The sequence below is a fragment of the Leucoraja erinacea genome, chromosome 38 (genome assembly GCF_028641065.1).
Source record: "Leucoraja erinacea ecotype New England chromosome 38, Leri_hhj_1, whole genome shotgun sequence".
NCBI classification, from domain to species: Eukaryota; Metazoa; Chordata; class Chondrichthyes; order Rajiformes; family Rajidae; genus Leucoraja; species Leucoraja erinaceus.
The window spans coordinates 10,861,418-10,883,420 of NC_073414.1; the positions used below are offsets into that span (position 1 = coordinate 10,861,418).

A 22,003-nucleotide genomic window follows, 5' to 3' on the forward strand; every position below is an offset into this window, starting at 1 on the left:
AGTTGGGAGGAGAGTTAAGAAAAAGGACCAAAAAGGTAACAATCTCAGGATTACTGCCTGTGCCACGCGACAGTGAGAGTAGGAATGGAGCGAGGTGGAGGATAAATGCGTGGCTGAAAGACTGGTGCAGAGGGCAGGGATTCAAGTTCCTGGATCATTGGGACTTCTTTTGGGGAAGGTGGGACCTGTACAGAAAGGATGGATTGCACTTGAACCCGAGGGGGACCAATATCCTAGCGGGGAAATTTGCAAAGGCTACTGGGGAGGCTTTAAACTAGAATGGTTGGGGCGAGGGACTCAAATAGCGAAAGGTAGTAGACAGAATGGGAGGCAGGAAGCAGAAAAGGGAAGCACTCGGACACAAGAGGAGAAAGAAAAAAAAGGAAATAAGCAGAGAATAAGAGACGGGGGGTTTCTTAAATGTGCATATTTTAATGCTAGGAGCATTGTAAGAAAAGTGGATGAGCTTAGAGTCTGGATAGACACCTGGAAGTATGATGTTGTGGTGATCAGTGAAATGTGGTTGCAGGAGGGCTGTGATTGGAAACTAAATATTCCAGGATTTCGTTGCTTCAGGTGTGATAGAATTGGAGGGGCAAGAGGTGGAGGTGTTGCATTGCTAGTCAGGGAAGATATTACAGCAGTGCTTTGGCAGGATAGATTGGAGGGCTCATCTAGGGAGGCTATTTGGGTGGAATTGAGAAGTGGGAAAGGTGTAGCAACACTTATAGGGGTGTATTATAGACCTCCAAACGGGGAACGAGAATTGGAAGAGAAAATATGTAAGGAGATAGCAGAGATTAGTAGTAAGCACAAGGTAGTGATTGTGGGAGATTTCAACTTTCCACACATAGACTGGGAAACACATTCTGTAAATGGGCTGGATGGGTTGGAGTTTGTAAAATGTGTGCAGGATAGTTTTTTGCAGCAATACATAGAGGTACCTACTAGAGGAGGGGCAGTGCTGGACCTCCTGTTAGGAAATGAGACGGGACAGGTGGCGGAGGTATGCGTTGGGGAGCACTTCGGGTCCAGTGATCACAATACCATTAGTTTCAATATAATTATGGAGAGGGTCAGAACTGGACCTAGGGTTGAGATTTTTGATTGGAGAAAGGCTAACTTTGATGAGATGTGAGATGATTTAAAAGGAGTGAACTGGGACATTTTGTTTTATGGGAAAGATGTAGAAGAGAAATGGAGGACATTTAAAGGGGAAATTTTAAGAGTACAGAATCTTTATGTTCCTGTTCGGTTGAAAGGAAACAGTAAAAATTGGAAAGAGCCTTGGTTTTCAAGGGAAATTGGACATCTTGTTCGGAAAAAGAGGGAGATCTACAATAATTATAGGCAGCATGAAGTAAATGAGGTGCTTGAGGAGTATAAGGAATGTAAAAAGAATCTTAAGAAAGAAATTAGAAAAGCTAAAAGAAGATATGAGGTTGCTTTGGCAAGTAAGGTGAAAGTAAATCCAAAGGGTTTCTACAGCTATATTAATAGCAAAAGGATAACGAGGGATAAAATTGGTCCATTGGAGAGACAGAGTGGACAGTTATCTGCAGAGCCAAAAGAGATGGGGGAGATATTGAATAATTTTTTTTCTTCGGTATTCACCAAGGAGAAGGATATTGAATTATGTGAGGTAAGGGAAACTAGTAGAGTAGCTATGGATACTATGAGGTTCAAAGTAAAAGAAGTACTGACACTTTTGAAAAATATGAAAGTGGATAAGTCTCCAGGTCTGGACAGGATATTCCGTAGGACATTGAGGGAAGTTAGTGTAGAAATAGCCGGGGCTATGACAGAAATATTTCAAATGTCATTAGAAACGTGAATAGTCCCCGAGGATTGGCGTACTGCGCATGTTGTTCCATTGTTTAAAAAGTGTTCAAAGAGTAAACCTAGCAATTATAGACCTGTTAGTTTGACTTCAGTGGTGGGCAAATTAATGGAAAAAATAATTAGAGATAATATATATAAGCATCTAGATAAACAGGGTCTGATTAGGAACAGTCAACATGGATTTGTGCCTGGAAAGTCATTTTTGACTAATCTTCTTGAATTTTTTGAAGAGGTTACTAGGGAAATTGACGAGGGTAAGGCAGTGGATGTTGTCTATATGGACTTCAGTAAGGCCTTTGACAAGGTTCCTCATGGAAGGTTGGTTAAGAAGGTTCAACTGTTGGGTATAAATGCAGGAATAGCAAGATGGATTCAACAGTGGCTGAATGGGAGAAGCCAGAGGGTAATGGTGGATGGCTGTTTATCGGGTTGGAGGCAGGTGACTAGTGGGGTGCCTCAGGGATCTGTGTTGGGTCCTTTGTTGTTTGTCATGTACATCAATGATCTGGATGAAGGTGTGGTAAATTGGATTAGTAAGTATGCAGATGATACCAAGATAGGGGGTGTTGTGGATAATGAAGAGGATTTCCAAAGTCTACAGAGTGATTTAGGCCATTTGGAAAAATGGGCTGAAAGATGGCAGATGGAGTTTAATGCTGATAAATGTGAGGTGCTACACCTTGGCAGGACAAATCAAAATAGGACGTACATGGTAAATGGTAGGGAATTGAAGAATACAGTTGAACAGAGGGATCTGGGTATAACCGTGTATAGTTCCTTGAAGGTGGAATCTCATATAGATAGGGTGGTAAAGAAAGCTTTTGGTATGCTAGCCTTTATAAATCGGAGCATTGAGTATAGAAGCTGGGATGTAATGTTAAAATTGTACAAGGCATTGGTGAGACCAAATCTGGAGTATGGTGTATAATTTTGGTCGCCCAATTATAGGAAGGATGTCAACAAAATAGAGAGAGTACAGAGGAGATTTACTAGAATGTTGCCTGGGATTCAACAACTAAGTTACAGAGATAGGTTGAATAAGTTAGGTCTTTATTTTCTGGAGCGCAGAAGGTTAAGGGGGGACCTGATAGAGGTCTTTAAAATGATGAGAGGGATAGACAGAGTTGATGTGGACAAGCTTTTCCCTTTGAGAATAGGGAAGATTCAAACAAGAGGACATGACTTCAGAATTAAGGGACAGAAGTTTAGGGGTAATATGAGGGGGAACTTCTTTACTCAGAGAGTGGTAGCGGTGTGGAATGAGCTTCCAGTGGAAGTGGTGGAGGCAGGTTCATTGGTATCATTTAAAAATAAATTGGATAGGCATATGGATGAGAAGGGAATGGAGGATTATGGTATGAGTGCAGGCAGGTGGGACTAAGGGGAAAAAAAAATTGTTCGGCACGGACTTGTAGGGCCGAGATGGCCTGTTTCCGTGCTGTAATTGTTATATGGTTATATTATATGGTTATACTATTATTCAAATAATTCTTACTGCTTCAGGGGTTTGAAATATGTTCAACAGGTATCAGTGTCCCTGTGCATTATTTGGAATAGGTTATTATCGGGCATAGCAAATAATTAAGAAAGCGGGCCACATGCCATTCTTCATTGCTAACAAAATTGAATACAAAAGTGAGGAGATTATGTTTCAGTTCTTCATCAGTTAGATATCATCCTTTGAACTATATACAGTAACAGCTTCTTATGTAAGGAAGGAAATAAATGTTATGGAAACTGTTCAGAGAAGGTTTACTTCAGATCTTCCTTCTGGAATAGCATGTTCTACTGTAATCAAATGAATGATAGATTGAACATATCCACTGGAGTCTAAAAGAGAAGTTGTTTGATTGAAACATTGGAGACACAGAGTGGCTTCATTTGGGTGAATGTGCCCTTGTGGAGAACCTGGAATTAAGGATTGATTATTCAGGATGCATCAAATTGTAAATCTCATGCCCTGTAAGTTTACCGTCCTTGCAGCTGTTGTGTGCATGATTAATACTGTCAGCTGGACTAACATAGCTGTGTTGTGCAATATATTACGTGGTCAACCAAGATACTGCATCAAAAGCACTCCCCACAGAGCTCAAATTGCAGCTGCTGAGGACATTCCAGTGGTAAAAAATAGCAGTAAAAAACGTCTCAGTTGCCTAATGTCTATCTATGGTAAACTGATTTGTAGTGTATTTGAATAGGCTCTAGTTCGCATGGATAGTGCTTCTGCTGAGAGCAACATTGTTTTCTGCCATGAGAAAAAAAAAAATCACATTTATGGAACAATAGTAATTACAGTCATGTTTTGCATTTAATTCTGCTTCATAATGGAATTTTAACATAATAGATGATTACCTGAAACTTAGGCTTAGAAACGTAAGCATTAATGAAAATGCACAAGATTGGCAAAAGCATAGGCACAAAAAGCTCGAGTAACTGAGCGTGGCAGGCAGCATCTCTGGAGAGAAGGAATGGGTGATGTTTCGGGTCAAGACCCTTCTTCGGACTGAAAGCCACGGGAAATGGAAACGAGAGATATAGACGATGATGTAGAGAGAGAGATATAGAACAATGAATGAAAGATATGCAAAAAAATTAATGATGGTAAAGGAAACAGGCCATTGTTAGCTGTTTGTTGGGTGAGAGCGAGAAGCTGGTGCGACGAGTAGGGGAGGGATGGAGAGAGAGGGAATGCAGGGGTTACTTGAAGTTAGAAAAATCAATATTCATACCACTGGGCTGTAAATTCCCCAAGCGAAATATGATATGATAGCCTCACTCTGACAATGGAGGAGGCCTAGGACAGAAAGGTCAGTGTGGGAATGGGAAGGGCAATTAAAGTGTTTAGCAACTGGGAGATCAGGTAGAAGCAGGTGGACTGAGCGATGGTGTTCAGTGAAACGATCGCCCAATCTGCGTTTGGTCTCGCCGATGCATAAGAATCCACATCTTGAACAACGGATACAGTAGATGAGGTTGGAGGAGGTGCAAGCGAACCTCTGCCTAACGTGAAAGGACAGTCGAAGTCCCTGGACAGAGTCGAGGGAGGAGGTCTAGAGACAGGTGTTGGATCTCCTGCAGTTGCAGGGGAAGGTACCTGGGGAGGGGGTGGTTTGGGTGGGAATGGATGAGTTAACCAAGGAGTTGCAGAGGGAACGGTCTCTGCGGAAGGTGGAAAGGGGTGAAGATAGGAAGATGTGACTAGAGGTGGGATCCCGTTGGAGGGGCGAAAATGTTGGAGGATTATGTGTTGTATGAGACAGCTGATGGGGTGAGAGGTAAGGACTAGGGGGAGGTGGAGCAAGGGTGCTGCTGCAGGGTACCGAGGAGACACGAGTGAGGGCCTCATCTATGATGGAAGTGGGGAACCCCCGTTGCTTAAAGAATGAGGACATCTCGGATGTCCTGGTATGAAACACCTCATCTTGGGAGCAGATGCGTCCTAGACAAAGGAATTGGGAGTAGGGGATAGAGTAGTTGCAGGAAACAGGGTGGGAAGGAGTGTAATAGAGAAAGTTGTGGGAGTCAGTGGGTTTGTAATAGACCATCTCGTGTGGTAGAGATTGAGATAAAAGGGGAGGGAGGTGTCGGAGATGGTCCGACTGAATTTGAGTACCAGATGGAGATTGGTGGTGAAGTTAATGAAGTCCATGAGTTCTGCATGGGTGCAGGAGGTAGCACCGATGAAATTGTCTATGTAACGGAGATAGAGTTCGGGGGTAGGGCCATTGTATGCTTGGAACAGGGATTGGCCATGTACCCTACAAATAAGCAGACATAGCTGGGGCCCCTGCGAATGCCCATAGTTACGCCTTTGATTTGGGGGACTTGGGTGGAGTCGAAGGAGAAGTTGTTAAGGGTGAGTACCAGCTCCGCTAGGCAGAGTAGAGTGGCAGAGGAGATGGGCAAAGGAGATAGGCTTGTGGCAAGTGGATTGGGGATCGGATGGAGTGTGCCGCGGGATTGAGGTTGGGAAAGGGAGAAGACAAACGTTTGTGAAGGAGGTTAGTGGTTTTAAGGAAGGAAGGTAGAAACAAACCTCTTGTGATGCAAGGCAATACTTTGTTTCAAATGGCGTAAGTAATTACCAGCTGCAGGCATTTGGGACTGAGAACGGCTACTATAGAATTGCCCAATGACCAGCACTTGCAAGACAACATGGTTCAACGCCTGACCAATTGCACAGAGAACTAATCTAACTTGATGTGCACTGGTATAGAAATTATTTTTATGTCATTCAGATACTCGCGCCAGGAAGTTGCCTGGCTGAATTTCAAGAATGATGAGAAAAGAAAATATTTGTTAACATGTTTCTCTGCTGGTCTATGACGTTTGGAACTGTTATGTAATTAGTAGGTCATGCAGATTATGTGCTACCTTGCTTTGATCTCGGATCAAATGGAAATATTTCATGGTATAATAGTAGAGCAGATTTAGTGGTTTGCATTCTTCATAATGTTAACATACTTGACAATATTTGATGCGATATTATGTTAGATTTTAATAAAGTCCTCTTTAGAATACAAAGTTGCCCGTGCCCTTTCAATCTCAATGAGGGATATTAGCAGGGCTCGAAATTAACCGTTGCCCGGGTGCCAATGGCAACTTACAGTCCCGCCGGGCAATCTAAAAGCCATGCCATTTTGCCCGGCTTAGCAAGCAACCGGGACACCCGCCCACCATCCGTGTCCGGGTCTCGGCTCGGCGCTAGCTCTCGGGTCTCCGCTCGGCGCTAGCTCTCGGCTCTCAGCGCTAGCTCTCGGGTCTCTGCTCGGCGCTAGCTCTCGGGTCTCTGCTCGGCACTAGCTCTCGGGTCTCTGCTCGGCGCTAGCTCTCGGGTCTCCGCTCGGTGCTAGCTCTGAACTCTCGGCTCTCAGCGCTAGCTCTCGGGTCTCTGCTCGGCGCTAGCTCTCGGCGCTTGGCTCTAGCTCTCGGGCGAAGGAAATAGGCGACGTTTCAGGTCGAGACCCTTCTTCAGACTAATGTCGGGAGGGGTGAGGGGCGGGAAAAAGAAAGGAAGAGGCGGAGACAGTAGACCGTGGGAGAGCTGGGAATGGGAGGGGAAGAAGGGAGAAAGCAAGCACTACCTGAAATTGGAGAAGCCAATGTATATACCGCTGGGGTGTAAACTACCCAAGCAAAATATGAGGTGCTGTTGCTCCAATTTGTGTTGGGCCTCACTCTGGGCATGGAGGAGGCCCAGGACAGAAAGGTCAGATTTGGAATGGGAGGGGGAGTTGAAGTGCTGAGCCACAGGGAGATCAGGTTGGTTATTGCGAACTGAGTGGAGGTGTTGTGCGAAGCGATCGCCAAGCCTGTGCTTGGTCTCACTGAGGTTGATCATGCGTTGAATAACCATATTTTTGTTTGGAAGTGGAAAGAGATTAGTATTGTAATTTTGCTGCATGCCATTGTGGTATATATCATGTCTTGATTGGTGAATATGTTTAGTTTGTGACTTTATTTGAAGCAGAAATAATATGTGAATGCTTCATTGACCATAATTCCGACTGGTAACTACGCACTTCGTCCGAGCACATTCTCGCACTCGTCATGCAAACCATCTTAAATGATCACCTAAACTGTGATTTGGCAACCTAAAAATCTGCCAAGGTTGCCCGGCTGGCAACAGGGAAAAAAAGATAAGCGAGAGCCCTAATTAGAAACATTTAGAAACTGATTTGTATCACGAAAAGCTGAAGTGCTTTAATATTGCATGGTGACCCAATGACTGTTTCCATTATGAGCCTGTCACTGCAAAATCCTGTGTAAGGCAGTACCTAGTAAAAGTCTAGTGGGTGCGGCTACTTGTGGATAAAACAAGATACAATGAGTGAGAATTTTTTTTAAAGCAAGGTAGTAAAGGGCCTGTCACGATATGTATGTATGTAAAGGGTGACAGCTGTATGGTTGTGAGTAGTCACCCAAAGAGTCGTACCTTTTTCTGGTCGCCGCTGGATTTTCAACATGTTGAAAATTTTCAGCAACCTGCTGCGACTATGACGGATGCCGGCAGTTGCCGAAAAAATCGGGTAATTGGGACGGGCCCTTAAGGGTTCAGGACCAACATGTTCCTGTAAAGGTGAAAGACAAAGATAGCAACCTGATTAAATAGGAATATTGAGGGCCTGATAAAGGGAAAAGAATGGAAGAATGTGGCAGGTATAAGCAACCAGGGATCAAGGCAAACTGGACAAACTAGATTCAGAATTGCTTGGTGATAGGAGGCAGGGAATGGTGATGGAGGAATGTCTTTCTGATTGGAAGTCTTTGACTAATGGAGTGCAAAACAGGTAGGTGCTGGGTCCACTGTTGTTTTGGATGATATTATAGTTAACATTGTTAGTACATTTGCAGATGACACCAAGATTTGTGGTATAACAAACAGTGAGGACAGATATCTAAGTTTACAACAAGATCGAGATTAGTTAGAAACGTTGACCAAGGAATGGCAAATTGAACCCACTCATCAGCCCAATTTTGGTTTTGCCAGGATCACAACTCCAGATAATGTTTTATTTTCTCATTTTCTGTGGCTTGCCCATTCCTGGTGGTGAGGTGCCTTCCTGAACTGAAGGTATTCCCAGAGTGCTGTTGTTGGGTAGAGAATGCCATGGTTTAAACCAAGTGAAGATGGAGGAATGGCAATATATTTTGAAGTAAGATGTGACTTGGAGGGGAACCTGCAAATCATTGTGTTCCCTCTGCCTGCAACCTAGTCCTTTTAGGTGCTAAGGGTAGTGGGATTGAGGAAAGCTGTTGAAGTCTTGGTGAGCATTTTGTTGATCGGGCACATACTAACCATGTTGAGATATTGGTCTGCTGGTGCAGTGACTAGAGATGAGGAGCTTTTGGCAATTGGGTAATTCTCATGACTTGAGAATTAAGGGACAGAAGTTTAGGGGTAACATGAGGGGAAACTTCTTTACTCAGAGAGCGGTGGCTGTGTGGAATGAGCTTCCAGTGAAGGTGGTGGAGGCAGGTTCGTTTTTATCATTTAAAAATAAATTGGATAGTTATATGGACGGGAAAGGAATGGAGGGTTATGATCTGAGCGCAGGTATATGGGACTAGGGGAGAATACGTGTTCGGCACGGACTAGAAGGGTTGGGATAGCCTGTTTCCGTGCTGTAATTGTTATATGGTTATATGGTTGCCGGTGCAAGTTTGGAGTGTGTCATGAGATGGGGGTAGCTGGGATGTAATTCTGAGGATGATGGAAATCTGATGAAAATAGAAAATGATTGAAATACTTCAGCAGTTTAGAAAAATAGAAAATAGGTGCAGGAGTAGGCCATTCGGCCCTTCGAGCCTGCGCCGCCAATCAATATGATCATGGCTGATCATCCAACTCAGTATCCTGTACCTGCCTTCTCTCCATACCCCCTGATCCCATTAGCCACAAGGGCCACATCTAACTCCCTCTTAAATATAGCCAATGAACTGGCCTCAACTACCTTCTGTGGCAGAGAATTCCAGTGATTCACCACTCTCCGTGTGAAAAATGTTTTTCTCATCTCGGTCCTAAAAGATTTCCCCCTTATCCTTAAACTGTGACCCCTTGTTCTGGACTTCCCCAACATCAGTAACAATCTTCCTGCATCTGGCCTGTCCAACCCCTCACAAATTTTCAACGTTTCTATAAGAGCTATTAGGACATAGCTGTGGAAAGATAAACTGCTGTGGAAAGTCAATGACAGAAGTGTCTTTGCCTTCAATTGTTAACTCTTTTTCTTTTCACAATTCTGCTAACCTGCTGAGAATTTCAAGTATTTTCTGATAACTATGGGAAATTTAAGGAGAGTGAGTGTTAAAGAAACAAAATAGGTGGCACTTCCTTTATTAGCCAACCCTTGCAAATTAGTCAATGGCTTTCAAATCATAGTCATTCAAGGACCTGCCTGCATTGATACTCTTCGAAGCAAGGTGACAGGAATAAAGATATGACCTCAGTCAAATAATGCATGATACAGCTTCAAAATGTGAGGATATAGAAAATCTGAAACTGCCTGAGAATTTGAAAGCTGAGACTGCCAGAAAATCTCAACAGGTCCACATCCATGGCGAGAGAACAATACTTCCAGCATTTTCAGTTTTATTTTCATGTGTCAAGTAGATGTATGTTTGCATTGTATTCCATTTCTGACATTCTGTTTCAATGATCTAATATAGTTGAACTTTAAAAGCACTTCTTTCGAGTGTAGGAAGCTGAGGAGTGACCATATTGAGGTGTACAAGATCATTTGGGCATTGGAAAAGTGAATGCTCCCTGTCTTTTTCCCAGGGTAGCGAATTGTAAAAGTAGAGATCTAGACTTAAGGTGACACAGGAAAGATTTTAGTGAGACCTTAGGGCGACTTTCACATTCAGAGGGTGATCAATCGCTGGAATCCGCTGCCAGAGGAAGCTATAGAAACAGATACAATTTTTTGAAAGGACGTTTGGACAGATCAGAGTTAATATAGGCCATATCCAGGCAAATAGAACTAATCCAGAATGCCAACGGTCAGCATGGACAAGGTGGGCCAAACGGCTACTTTCCATACTATGACTACTGAATCATTTCATAGATTAGGCAGCATCACATGAGTTTGTAGCATAATAAATACAAGTGAGAGTATACCATTTTGCCGCTGGCCCCTTGTGTATGTAAAGGGTGACAGCTGTATGGTTGTGAGTAGTCGCCCAAAGAGTCGTACCTTTTTCTGGTGGCCGCTGGCTCACATATTTTCAATGCATTTCTGTCTTGAATAGCCAACCCTCTATTTTGGGATTGTGCTCTCTGATTCTGGACACTTCAGCTAGGGTCATATACAACCCGGAAACAGGCCTTTTGGCCCTACTCGTCCATGCCAACCTAGATGCCCCATATAAGCTGGTCCCATTTAGAAACATAGAAACATAGAAAATAAGTGCAGGAGTAGGCCATTCGGCCCTTAGAGCCTGCACCGCCATTCAATATGATCATGGCTGATCATCCAACTCAGTATCCTGTACCTGCCTTCTCTCCATACCCCCTGATCCCTTTAGCCACAAGGGCCACATCTAACTCCATCTTAAATATAGCCAATGAACTGGCCTCAACTACCTTCTGTGGCAGAGAATGTCAGAGATTCACCACTCTCTGTGTGAAAAATGGTTGCCTATGTTTGGCCCATATACCTCAAAATCTTTCCTATCCATGTACCTTTTGCAAGTGTCTTGTAAATCTGGTTATAGTACTGCCTCAACTACCTCCTCGGGCAGCTCATTCCATATACACACACCACCCTCTGAGTGAAAAAGATGGCCCCAGGTTCATATTAAAATTTACTCTTCTCACCTAAAACCTATGTCCTTTGTGATTTGATTCTCCTATGCATTCACCCTGTCTATTCCCCTCATGATTTTATATACCTCCATAAGATCACCCCTCTGTCTCCTGTGTCCCAAGGAATAAAGTCCCAGCCTCCCTAGCCTCACCCTATGTTTCAACCCCTCAGGCCCTGCCAACATTCTTGCAAATCATCTTTGCACACTTTCCAGATTAATGACATCCTTCCTACAACAGGGTGACCAAAACTGAATGTGGCTTCACCAACTATGTACAACTATAACATATTGTCCTTACTTCTATACTGAACACCCTGATTGATGAAAGCCAATGTACCACCCTCTTTATGTGTGATGTCACTTTCAGGGAACTATGTACCTGCATTCCTAGATCCCTCTGTCTACACAACAATCCCCAGACCCCAGCATTCACTATGAAGGTCCTGCCCTGGTTTGAATTCTCAAAATGCAACACCTAGCATTTATCTGCATTACATTTAATTTGCCATTCGTCAGCCCAGTTGAAAAAGATTACCACTGTATATATCCTATCAATCTCTGTGAAGAGCTTGAATGTTTTCATGTGATCACTTGCCATTGTTCTAAACCGAAAGAGAAAGATATCAAGATAGCACTGGAGATTGGCGACCCTTATGTGCTGACCCAATCGGGGATCTACTCTACTCTATTTCCTCATCGGTCGTTCCATATTCCCACCCCCTCTGTGTGAAAATATTGCCCCTCATGCTTCGATTATATCTTTCCCTTCACCTTTCACCTTAAACCTATGGCCTCTTGCTCTTGATTCGCCTACTCTGGGTGAAAGACATTCGTCATATCTATTCCCTTCATGAACTTATACACCTCTATAAGATCACCCGTCATCCTCCTGCATTCCCATCCTAGCCTGCCCGACCTCTCCCTGCAGCTAACCCCCTCATCCTGCACTCAGCCCCTCGAGTCTTTAACACCACTAAGGGTCTGATGGTCAAATCTCTCAATCTCTGCAAACTGCCACCTCTTTAGCTGCATTAGGCACTAGCGAAAGATTCTGAAAGACACTCCATGTCATCCTTTTTATTTGAAAGACAACGTATTTCATAGTATACTGACAGGATTTAGCATCTCCAGAGATTCATAATCCTGAGTACCCATTATCAACAGTTCTGTAGAATTAGGGAAACATGGCAACATATCTGGTCTGAACAGCACTTTGGTCAACATGGGTTGTTTTTAAATGTGTTTAAAATAAACAAAAAGAAAAAATATAAAGCTACCTTTTGACCCATCTTGGTTGTATTGGAGATTTTTCCATTTCTACAATTCTTTCCTGCCTTGTACAATTTTGCCTAACATGCTTAACCAATTCCCTAAGTCTTCATTGACTCTTTTTCCTCCACTCCTACAGACACAGAGTATAATTGAGCATACGTACACACAAAATTCTTGATTGATTTAACCTCAATGTCCATGTAAAAATATTCAATTTCATGTATACTGATACCATATCTCTGCAGAATTACCAACCTACTTTCAGACCTCACCAAATCTTCCTTCTGCAATCTGGGCTGCTTCCATCTGGATTTACTAATGAGCTTATTTTGTACAAGGCTTAAGACCCCCTCTTTATCAGTTATTGTTTTATCCACTTATTCTGCCACTTTTCTCTGGTTATTTTGGTAAGACGAGAGATATCAACTGCCCAATATGCATATTTTACCTTCTTGGTCACTCATCAGCTCGACCTTTCCTCTCATGACCTATTTAATATTTATATACCTAGAGAAGGCTCTTGGGTTCCCATTATGCTAACTGCCATGCTATTCTTGTATTCTCTCTTTGCCTGTCCTATTTTCCTTTTCACCTTCCTTCTTTGCTTCTAACATTAAGTTTAATTCTCGTCTGAATTTTCTGGCAGACGTGTGTGGCACATCCCTTTGGTTTTGTCATGTTGTCAACCTCCTGTAAAATCTCTACCTGGTGTTTCATTAACTTTCCCTTTATGTCCCTTATTTAAAGATTACCAACATATCAAGGGAATCAATAAAGGGAATAAAGGAACTATATCATAGGTTTGGTGGGGTCTTAAAAAATAAGTTTGGAGGGTAAGAAGGACCCATAAACTATCACTGACAAATTAGATTGAGGAAAATACCAATGCATTTTAAGTATATGAAAGGAAAAAGGATAAGTAGAGTGGAGTCTTTTTGGGACAAAATAGACTATTTGTGCATAGGGCCAGAAGGCACGGGCACAATTTAATTGAAAAATGTTCACTAAGTAAAAAAATCACTTTGTAAATGGAGATTTCATTTGTCATTGTGAATTTCTGGAGAATATGAAGATAAAAAATGAGGAGGTACAGGTTCACAATCTCTTATCCGAAAACCTTGGGACCAGACGCTTTTCGGATTTCGGAATTTTTCGTATTTCGGAATGGAAGATTTTTAGCGTAGATTTTAACGTTTAACAGGTGGCTCAGTGGTAGAGTGCTCAGTTCATGGCCGCAAGGTCGCGAATTTGCGCCTCGATCCCGGCAGTTAAAAATGTTCGGTTTTCGGAGTTTTTCGGTTTTCGGAATTTCGGATAAAAGATTGTGAATCTGTATTAGATACTTAGCAGGCACGTTTCGCCGAACACCTCCGCTCGGTCCGCATTAACCAACCTGACCTCCCGGTGGCTCAGCACTTCAACTCCCCCTCCCATTCCATATCCGTCCTCTCTGTCCTGGGCCTCCTCCATGGCCAGAGTGAGTACCACCGGAAATTGGAGGAACAGCACCTTATATTCCGCTTGGGGAGTCTGCATCCTGGTGGCATGAACATTGAATTTTCACAATTCTGTTAGCCCTTGCTATTTCCTCCCCTTCCCAGCTCTTCCTCAGCCCTCTGGCTCCTCCTTTTTCCTTTCTTCTCCCCCCCCCCCCCCCCATCAGTCTCCATCTAACAGGAGAATGAGGCGACCGTGGCTGACAAGGGAAGTCAAAGACAGCATAAAATTAAAAGAGAAGGCATATAACAATGCCAAGATTAGTAGAAAGCTAGAAAATTGGGAAGCTTTTAAAAACAACAGAAGGGCCTATTTCTTAACTTTCTTCTCTAATTCTTTGTTTAATGGGTTTTTCGTTTTGATCACTCTTTTACACTAACACGACTCCATCTCTCTTTCTTTACTTTCTTTATTTCTATCTTTCCTTAAAGCTTAAAAAATGAAGTGGTACAATAAATGTAATAAGATATAAATGGCTTGTACTACTGTAACTTACTGTACTTCTAATAAATAACATTAAAAAAAATAAAAAAAAATAAAATAAAACAGAAGGTAACTAAAAAGTAATAGTTTTGTAATAGTTTGTATTCAATTAAAGGTTGGAAAATATTTGGATTGTTTTCTCTGGAACATCGGAGGCTGAGTGATAACCTGATGTAAATGATGAGAGACATAGATAGGATATATTGTCAGTCTTTTTCCCAGGGAGAAATATGAAATATTGGAGAACATGGATTTGAGGTGAGTGGAGTAAAGTTTAGAGGAGATTTGCAAGTGAGAGGTCGGTCGGCTGAAATGTGCTGTCATGGGAAGCAATTGAAACAGATACAATAGCAACATTTAAGGAATATAAAACAGGCACACAAATGAACAGGCTGTGTACGGAGGGATATAGATAATGTACAGACAGATAAGATTTGTTTACATTAGCTCATGGGGCAGAAGGGCCTGTTCCTTGTTTGTCAACGATATCGCATGGTGCCTTTCTACCATCCTAACTTCTTTCACAAGTCCAACAACATTATTTGTTTTATATGGGAAGTGCCTCCTTCCTCATCAGAATGGAAACAAAGAACTCAACAAGTTCCCTGAACACATTTTAGAAATCCTTTTCATCTTCCTTTACTCCAGTTACTTAATATCAGGTGAATTTGGGTGGCACAGTAGTGCAGCTGGTAGAGCTGCTGCTTCACAGTGCCAGAGGTTCAGGTTTGACCCTGGCCGTGGGTGCTGCTGTGTGGAGTTTGCACGTTTTCCCTGTGACCACATGGAATTCCTCTGGGTGCTCTGATTTCCTGCCACATCCCAAAGGCATGCAGATTTGTAGGTTAATTGGCCTCTGTCAAATTGCCACTAGTGTGTCGGGAGTGATGAGAAAGTTGGATAGTATTGAACGTGGATGAATGGGGGATCTCTGGTTGATGTGGATTCGATGAGCCAAAAGGCCTGTTTCCATGCTGTTTCTCTTAAAAACTAAAATTATAGACCACAAGAAATTGTAGAGTTGTGAATCCAGGCGAGTTCGTCACACAAAGCAGCCCCTTTTCCCTCCACCATTAAACAACTCCATCTACATTTCACGCTGCCTTGAGAAAACAACTAACATATTCAAGGACCACTCACAAACCTGTTCTTTTCATCTCTCATCTCCTGTCAAACAGAAGATACCAACGCTTGAAAGCATGTACCTGCAGATTTAATAACAGCTTCTTCTCTGCTGTTATCAGACTCTTGAATGGACTTTTCATGCTTTAGATGAATTCCTATCTTCCTCAGTGTAGCCCGTGCACTTTTTAAAAACTGAACTTGTTTGGTATATTCTGAATGTTCGGCACAGAGATTCCTGTGCTGTACTGTTCTATGTTCTATATTACCTGGGCATCTGCCTACAGTTCAGGTGCAACCCATCCCTGTTTTACAGGTCATCTCTGCCTCAGAGGAGATCCCAATGGTCCAAAAACTTGAATCCTTGCCCCCTGCTCAAGCTCCTCAGCCACACATTAATTTGTCCTGTTCATACTCATTTTAGCACTTGGCACTGAAAGTAATTTAGAGATGACTTCTCTTTTTTTGTGCTCTTTAATCTCCAGCCTAACTCCCAATGCATAACCTAATCCCCTTCATCTATGTTGTTGGTATCAATATGTATAAGGAACTCTTGCTGCACCCTGCTTATTGATCATTTTCTGCAATTGTTAAGAGACGTCCTTAACCGTGGCACCCAAGAGGCTACAGACCATCCTAGTATAGCAACCGTACCAATTCTCTCTCACATGCTCATGGTCTCCCACAGTTCATTGAACACCCACCTATATGAGGAGATCATTTAAGTAGATAATTGACTTTACAATTCTTTTTTGGCATGTGGGAGGAAAGTATAGGACCCAGGGGAAACCCACACTAGCACAAGAAAAATGTGCAAATTTCACAAAGGGAAGTACCTAAGATCAGAATCAAATCTCGATCTTTGACACATGCAGTGTTCCTATGCCATATTACCAATATGATGAAACCAAACTGATATAGGATTAAAATTGGCAACTTTGCTACTTTGAAGGTTGTACGATTAGCATCAGATTAGCATCTGACATTAAAAAACTGTTTTTAATGTGCTATGCTCCAGACATTTGTATGGTTTTATGTGATCCTGCATTACACATAGTTTGCATTACTTTCTTTTAAAGGTACATTGCAGGAGCTGATTTCTCACACTGTGGTTCATTGGGCCCAGGAAGCCTTCATCCAGAACCCTGAACTTGTGAGGTTGATGTTCAGCTTGCTGCATAGACAATACGATGGCGTTGGTGAACTTATCCGGGCTATGCCAAAGGCCTATATTATTAGCGCTACATCCGTGGAGGACACCATGAACTTGTTGGAATGTCTGGGTCAGATTCGCTCATTGCTCATTGTCCAAATGGGTCCAGAAGAAGAGAGGCTTATGATCCAGAGCATCGGGTATGTAACAACAAATTAAATTATTAACAAGAGTTCTGCAATAGGCCTTTGGGACCATCCAGTGTTCTTACCAGCATCTATGATCTACTGAAGCAGCTTACCATCAATGCTTTTTGGCTTCCAACCTCGGTAATCTCTTCTCCATCATCAAGTTTCCTCTGTATGCCTTTGATCTATAGCGTAGGGCTGTTAACCTCGCTGTTCACAGTTCTAGGGCTCAACCCTGTCCTTCACTGTTCACTGTGAAAGTTTGTTCTCCCTGCGGTCACATGGGCTTTCAACAGGTGCTATAGTATCTTCCCAATCCAAAAGATGTTCTACTCCCCTCATGCATTCTGGATTGATTACTCCCTCATTGCAGATGTAATGAAAGAAAATAAGGAGAAGTTGATGAATACATGAAGGAGAATAGGCTGCCAGGCTAAGGCGGGGGGGGGGGGGGGGGGGGGGGGGGGGGGGGGGTGGGGGGGGGGGGGGTGGGGGGGCGGAATTGGTTGGGTTTGGTTTGCAGCAAACTAGCATGACATCAATAAGCCAAATGCTCTTCTGCTGCATCATAATGAATCAGCAAATCAGGCATCTGCAGCTTTTGTGGGGAAGTTGTTTCCTCCAAAATAATTTCCTCCAAAGTCTCTACTCTTTGGTGACCGTCTTGTATTCATGGCACCCCATTTTGCCTTTTGCTATAGTTTGTAATACTTCTTAAAAGAGCCCCAGCCAGTTACAATACAGAATCGTAAAGCATAAGATCAGGCCTGCTGGCTTACAATGACTGCCTATCACGATGACAAGTTAAACTAATCCCATCTGCCTGCACATGATCCTTATCCCTCCATTCCCTGCATAAAGCTCATTCTTTCCTGATGGGTACAACTGAGAACGGTGGGATATGGATCATGTACTGGCAGAGGAGATTTGTTTAACCTGGCATCATGTTCGACATGGACATTGTGGGCCATGCACTGTCAGCAGGGGCTACAATGTGAGCCACACCAACAGTCGTGTCACGGGAATGTGCGGTGGGTGAAGAAGGGCTTGCTGGTGCACCTTGAGAGTCGGGGGTGGGGCAGAAGCTGGGCCGTTACACGGCCAGGGAGATGATAGGAGACGGGGATGGGTCGGTCATTCCATTCACATTCAGTTTCCATCTTGTATTAGTTTTATTTAAGTTTGTGCTTAGTGCTTTGGAGACATGGGAGGGATGTCATTAGCGGGCCAGGGGTGTATTGTAATATTGTCATCAGGCTCTGGAACGGAGGGTACTGGAAAATCATTGTTGAAGCTGGTTATATCACAACTAAAGCAAAACATGAATTTGAGAAAAATTGCTACTGTACAATTAATGACAAAATATTTTACAATATATTCAAGTACTATTGCAATATTAGAATCATTAGATTATACTATTAGCATATTTTTGTGAAACAAGAAGGAAAAAAATAATTATATTTTTATTGTTTTCCAGAAACATCATGAACAATAAAGTCTTCTATCAGCATCCAAATTTGATGCGTGCTTTGGGAATGCATGAAACTGTTATGGAAGTAATGGTGAATGTGTTGGGTGGTGGCGATTCCAAGGTATTTGAGTGTTATATATATATATATACTTATGGCCAATTATTTGAATAGAATATTTTCAATTACTTTCTTCACAGAGGACCTGCATTATTTCAGCAGCTGCTTTTGTTCAACATTATGTTATAACTTTAAAAAAAATTCCTGTTTTTCCATACATAAAGTATCATATTTGATAGCATTCTGTGCTGTGTACTAATGATAAATCAAAAATACTTGTAATAACTTGGTGCACAAATGTAATCATTGAGTTTTTTTTGCCTCAAAAAGGCCTTTTGACCAGTTAAGCCAATGCTGTATCAATACTGAGCAATGCATTCAGTACCATTTCTCACGTAACCTTCTGAGTTTATTGCCCTCATGCCATCCACTTTCCTCTGAACTGACTAACTTTCTCTAGTAACCTTGTCGGCTGAAAGTTCCAAGTTAAAAAAATTGTTTTTATGCATTTTTTCACCACATCTTAAAACTTAAAAATCTCTGATCCTTGCACCATTGGACAATTGAAACAGCTTTCCAATCTTTTGTAAACCTCTGTAATAGTCCCTTCGATCTAGCTTGTCCATGCCGACCAAGTTGGCTTATTGGGCTAGTCCTATTTGTCTGCATTTGGCACATAGCCCTTTAACCCTTCCTATCTATATATCTGTCCTGTGTCTTTTAAATGTCATAATTATATCTGCTTTTATAGCTTTCCCTGGAAACTCATTCCAGATATGAACTACCCACTGAGTGAAAAACATCCTTGACTTTGTCCTTAAATCTCTCCCCTTTCACCTTCATGCTCTCTTATTATTTAAATGTTCCACCCTCGGAAAAAGATAGTGAACATTCACTTTGTCCATCTCCTTTGGGAACATGTGCATCTCAAGAAGGTCACTCCGCAGCCTCCTAATCTTGTAGATATTTTTTTTCTAATTGTCCTTTCTTCAAAAGAGAACAACTGCAGTTTCTCAAACTTACTTAACCTAATTAAAACATATTCTTCCGTGAAACCAATCTGGTAAATTCCATTTGCACCCTATAGGAAGCCATACATTTTTTTCTAAAATGTGGTGATGCAGTACCCTCTGTGACCTAACCAGAGTGCTACAACATTTCAGAATAATGTGCCTAGTTTCATTCTTAATGAAGCCCAAGAACTCATAGTTTTGCTTATTATTTTTCAGTACATTCTGCAACTTTCAAAAATATATGTTGAATATGTAGGTTGAATAAGTTAGGTCTTTATTCGCTGGAGCGCAAAAGGTCAAGGGGGGACCTGATAGAGGTCTTTAAAATGATGAGAGGGATAGACAGAGTTGATGTGGACAAGCTTTTCCCTTTGAGAATAGGGAAGATTCAAACAAGAGGACATGACTTCAGAATTAAGGGACAGAAGTTTAGGGGTAATATGAGGGGGAACTTCTTTACTCAGAGAGTGGTAGCGGTGTGGAATGAGCTCCCAGTGGAAGTGGTGGAGGCAGGTTCATTGGTATCATTTAAAAATAAATTGGATAGGCATATGGATGAGAAGGGAATGGAGGGTTATGGTATGAGTGCAGGCAGGTGGGACTAAGCGGAAAAAAATTTGTTCGGCACGGACTTGTAGGGCCGAGATGGCCTGTTTCCGTGCTGTAATTGTTATATGGTTATATGGTTATATGTACATGATTTACTAGAGTGGTCTCTGTTCCAATCTACTCTTTGGAACAGTGCCATTAAATTTCTATAGGTGCTTACTATCCTTTTCCTGAAGTGAATCATCTTACACTTCTCCATATCACTGTCATTCTGGAAGTCTATTCAAATCCTGTTGCTACCTTGTGGTATCACCTTCATTATTTGGCATACCTACATTGTGTATCGTGGATACATGTAGTAATGTATGCTCCAATATCCAAGTTACTGGCATATCAAAAGATGCGATGACGCCTGGGAACTCCATTGTTATCCATCCCCCTGGTCTGAAGAGCAACTATTTACCACAGCTCGCTGATGTACTGATGTTCATCCTCCATGAGGCTCAATTTTGTCACCAGTTCTCTGTCACACTCTTAAAATTCTCATGGATGACATCCGTTGGATTCTATTCATTAGTCTTCTCTATCATTGTGTCAAAATATTCAATGAAGTTCGTCAAACACAAACTGCCTTTCAAAATTATGTGCTGATTCTTCTTAATTCATTTGGATCTCAAGCTTGTTAATTTTTCTCTCTGATCATTGTTCCAAAAACCTGATAGTAAACACTTAACGTCTGCAGGGCCTGTTCTGGATATTCCCGAATAGTCAAAAAGAGCTCAGTACGATGTGTATCTAAAAGGGAGCAAGGCAAAATAAAGGAAATTATTGGCCAGTTAGTCTGACTTCTGTGGTTGCTAAAATTTTAGAGTCCTTTATTAAGGATGAGGTTTCGGGGAACTTGGAGGCTCATGATAAAATCAGCGCGATCTTACCTGACAAATGTTTGAGGAGATAATAAACAGGATAGACAAAGGAGAGGCGGTTGATGTTGTTCACTTGGATTTTCAAAAGGCCTTTAATAAGGTGCTATATGTGAGGCTGCTAAGCAAGATAGGAGCCCATGGTATTAAAGACAAGATAGCAGTTTGGATAGAAAATTGGCTGACTGGCAGAAGGCAAAGTCTGGGAATAAAGGAGGAGTTTTCTACTTGGCTGCTGGTGACTAGTGGTGTTCTGCAGGGGTCGGTGTTAGATCCACTACTATTCATGTTATATGTTAATGTTCTGGATGAGGAAATTGATGACTTTGTGGCCAAGTTTGCGGATAATATGAAGATAGATGAAGGGACAGATAGTGTTGAGGAAGCAGGAAGAGGGGCCAAGAAGAGCATATGGAATACAGCATAATAAACTGTATGGTCATGCACTTTGGTGGAAGGAATAAAGGTGTTGACACTTTCTAAATGGGGAGAGGATTCAGAAATATGAGATGCAAAGGGACTCGGGAGTACTGGTGCAGGATTCTCAAATGTTAATTTGCAGATTGAGTCAGCGGTAAGGAAGGCAAACGCAATGTTAGCATTCATTTCAAGGGGACTTGAATATAAAAGCCATGGTATAATGTTGAGGCTTCATCAGGCACCGATGAGGCCACATTTGTAATAATGTTAACTGTGTACGACCTTATATCTGAAAAAGGATGTGCTGGACTTGGAGAGGATCCAGAGGAGATTTACGATATTGATCCTGGGGATAATTGGATTAACATATGAGGAGCGTTTGAAGTCTCTGGGCCTTTACTCACTGGAGTTTAGAAGGATGAGGGGTGATCTCATTGAAACCTACCGGTTAATGAAAGGCCTAGATAGTGTGGACAAGGAATGGATGTTTCCAGTAATGGGAGCATCTAGAACCAGAGAGCACAGCTTCAGAATAAAAGGATGTACCTTCAAAATGGAGATGAGGAGAGTGGTGAATCTGTGGAATTCAGTGCCACAGATGGTTATGGAGGCCGAGAAACTTGGTATTTTCTAGGTGGAGATTGATAGGTTCTTGATTAGGAAGGGTGTCAAAAGTTATGGGGAGAAGGCAGGAAAATGGGGT

The 22,003-nt window shown here is 42.2% G+C and overlaps 1 protein-coding gene across 5 annotated transcripts in view; it reads left to right on the top strand.

Annotated features, from left to right (window-relative positions):
* The window catches only part of LOC129714278 (ryanodine receptor 1-like), a 525,269-nt gene that overhangs the window by 207,641 nt on the left and 295,625 nt on the right, over positions 1–22,003 (top strand). For all 5 annotated transcript variants that reach the window (XM_055663830.1, XM_055663832.1, XM_055663834.1 and 2 more), the window contains exons 39-40: positions 16,605–16,878; positions 18,344–18,458. In XM_055663830.1, the coding sequence (XP_055519805.1) occupies positions 16,605–16,878; positions 18,344–18,458 (389 nt within the window). The remainder of the gene's footprint in view (positions 1–16,604; positions 16,879–18,343; positions 18,459–22,003) is intronic.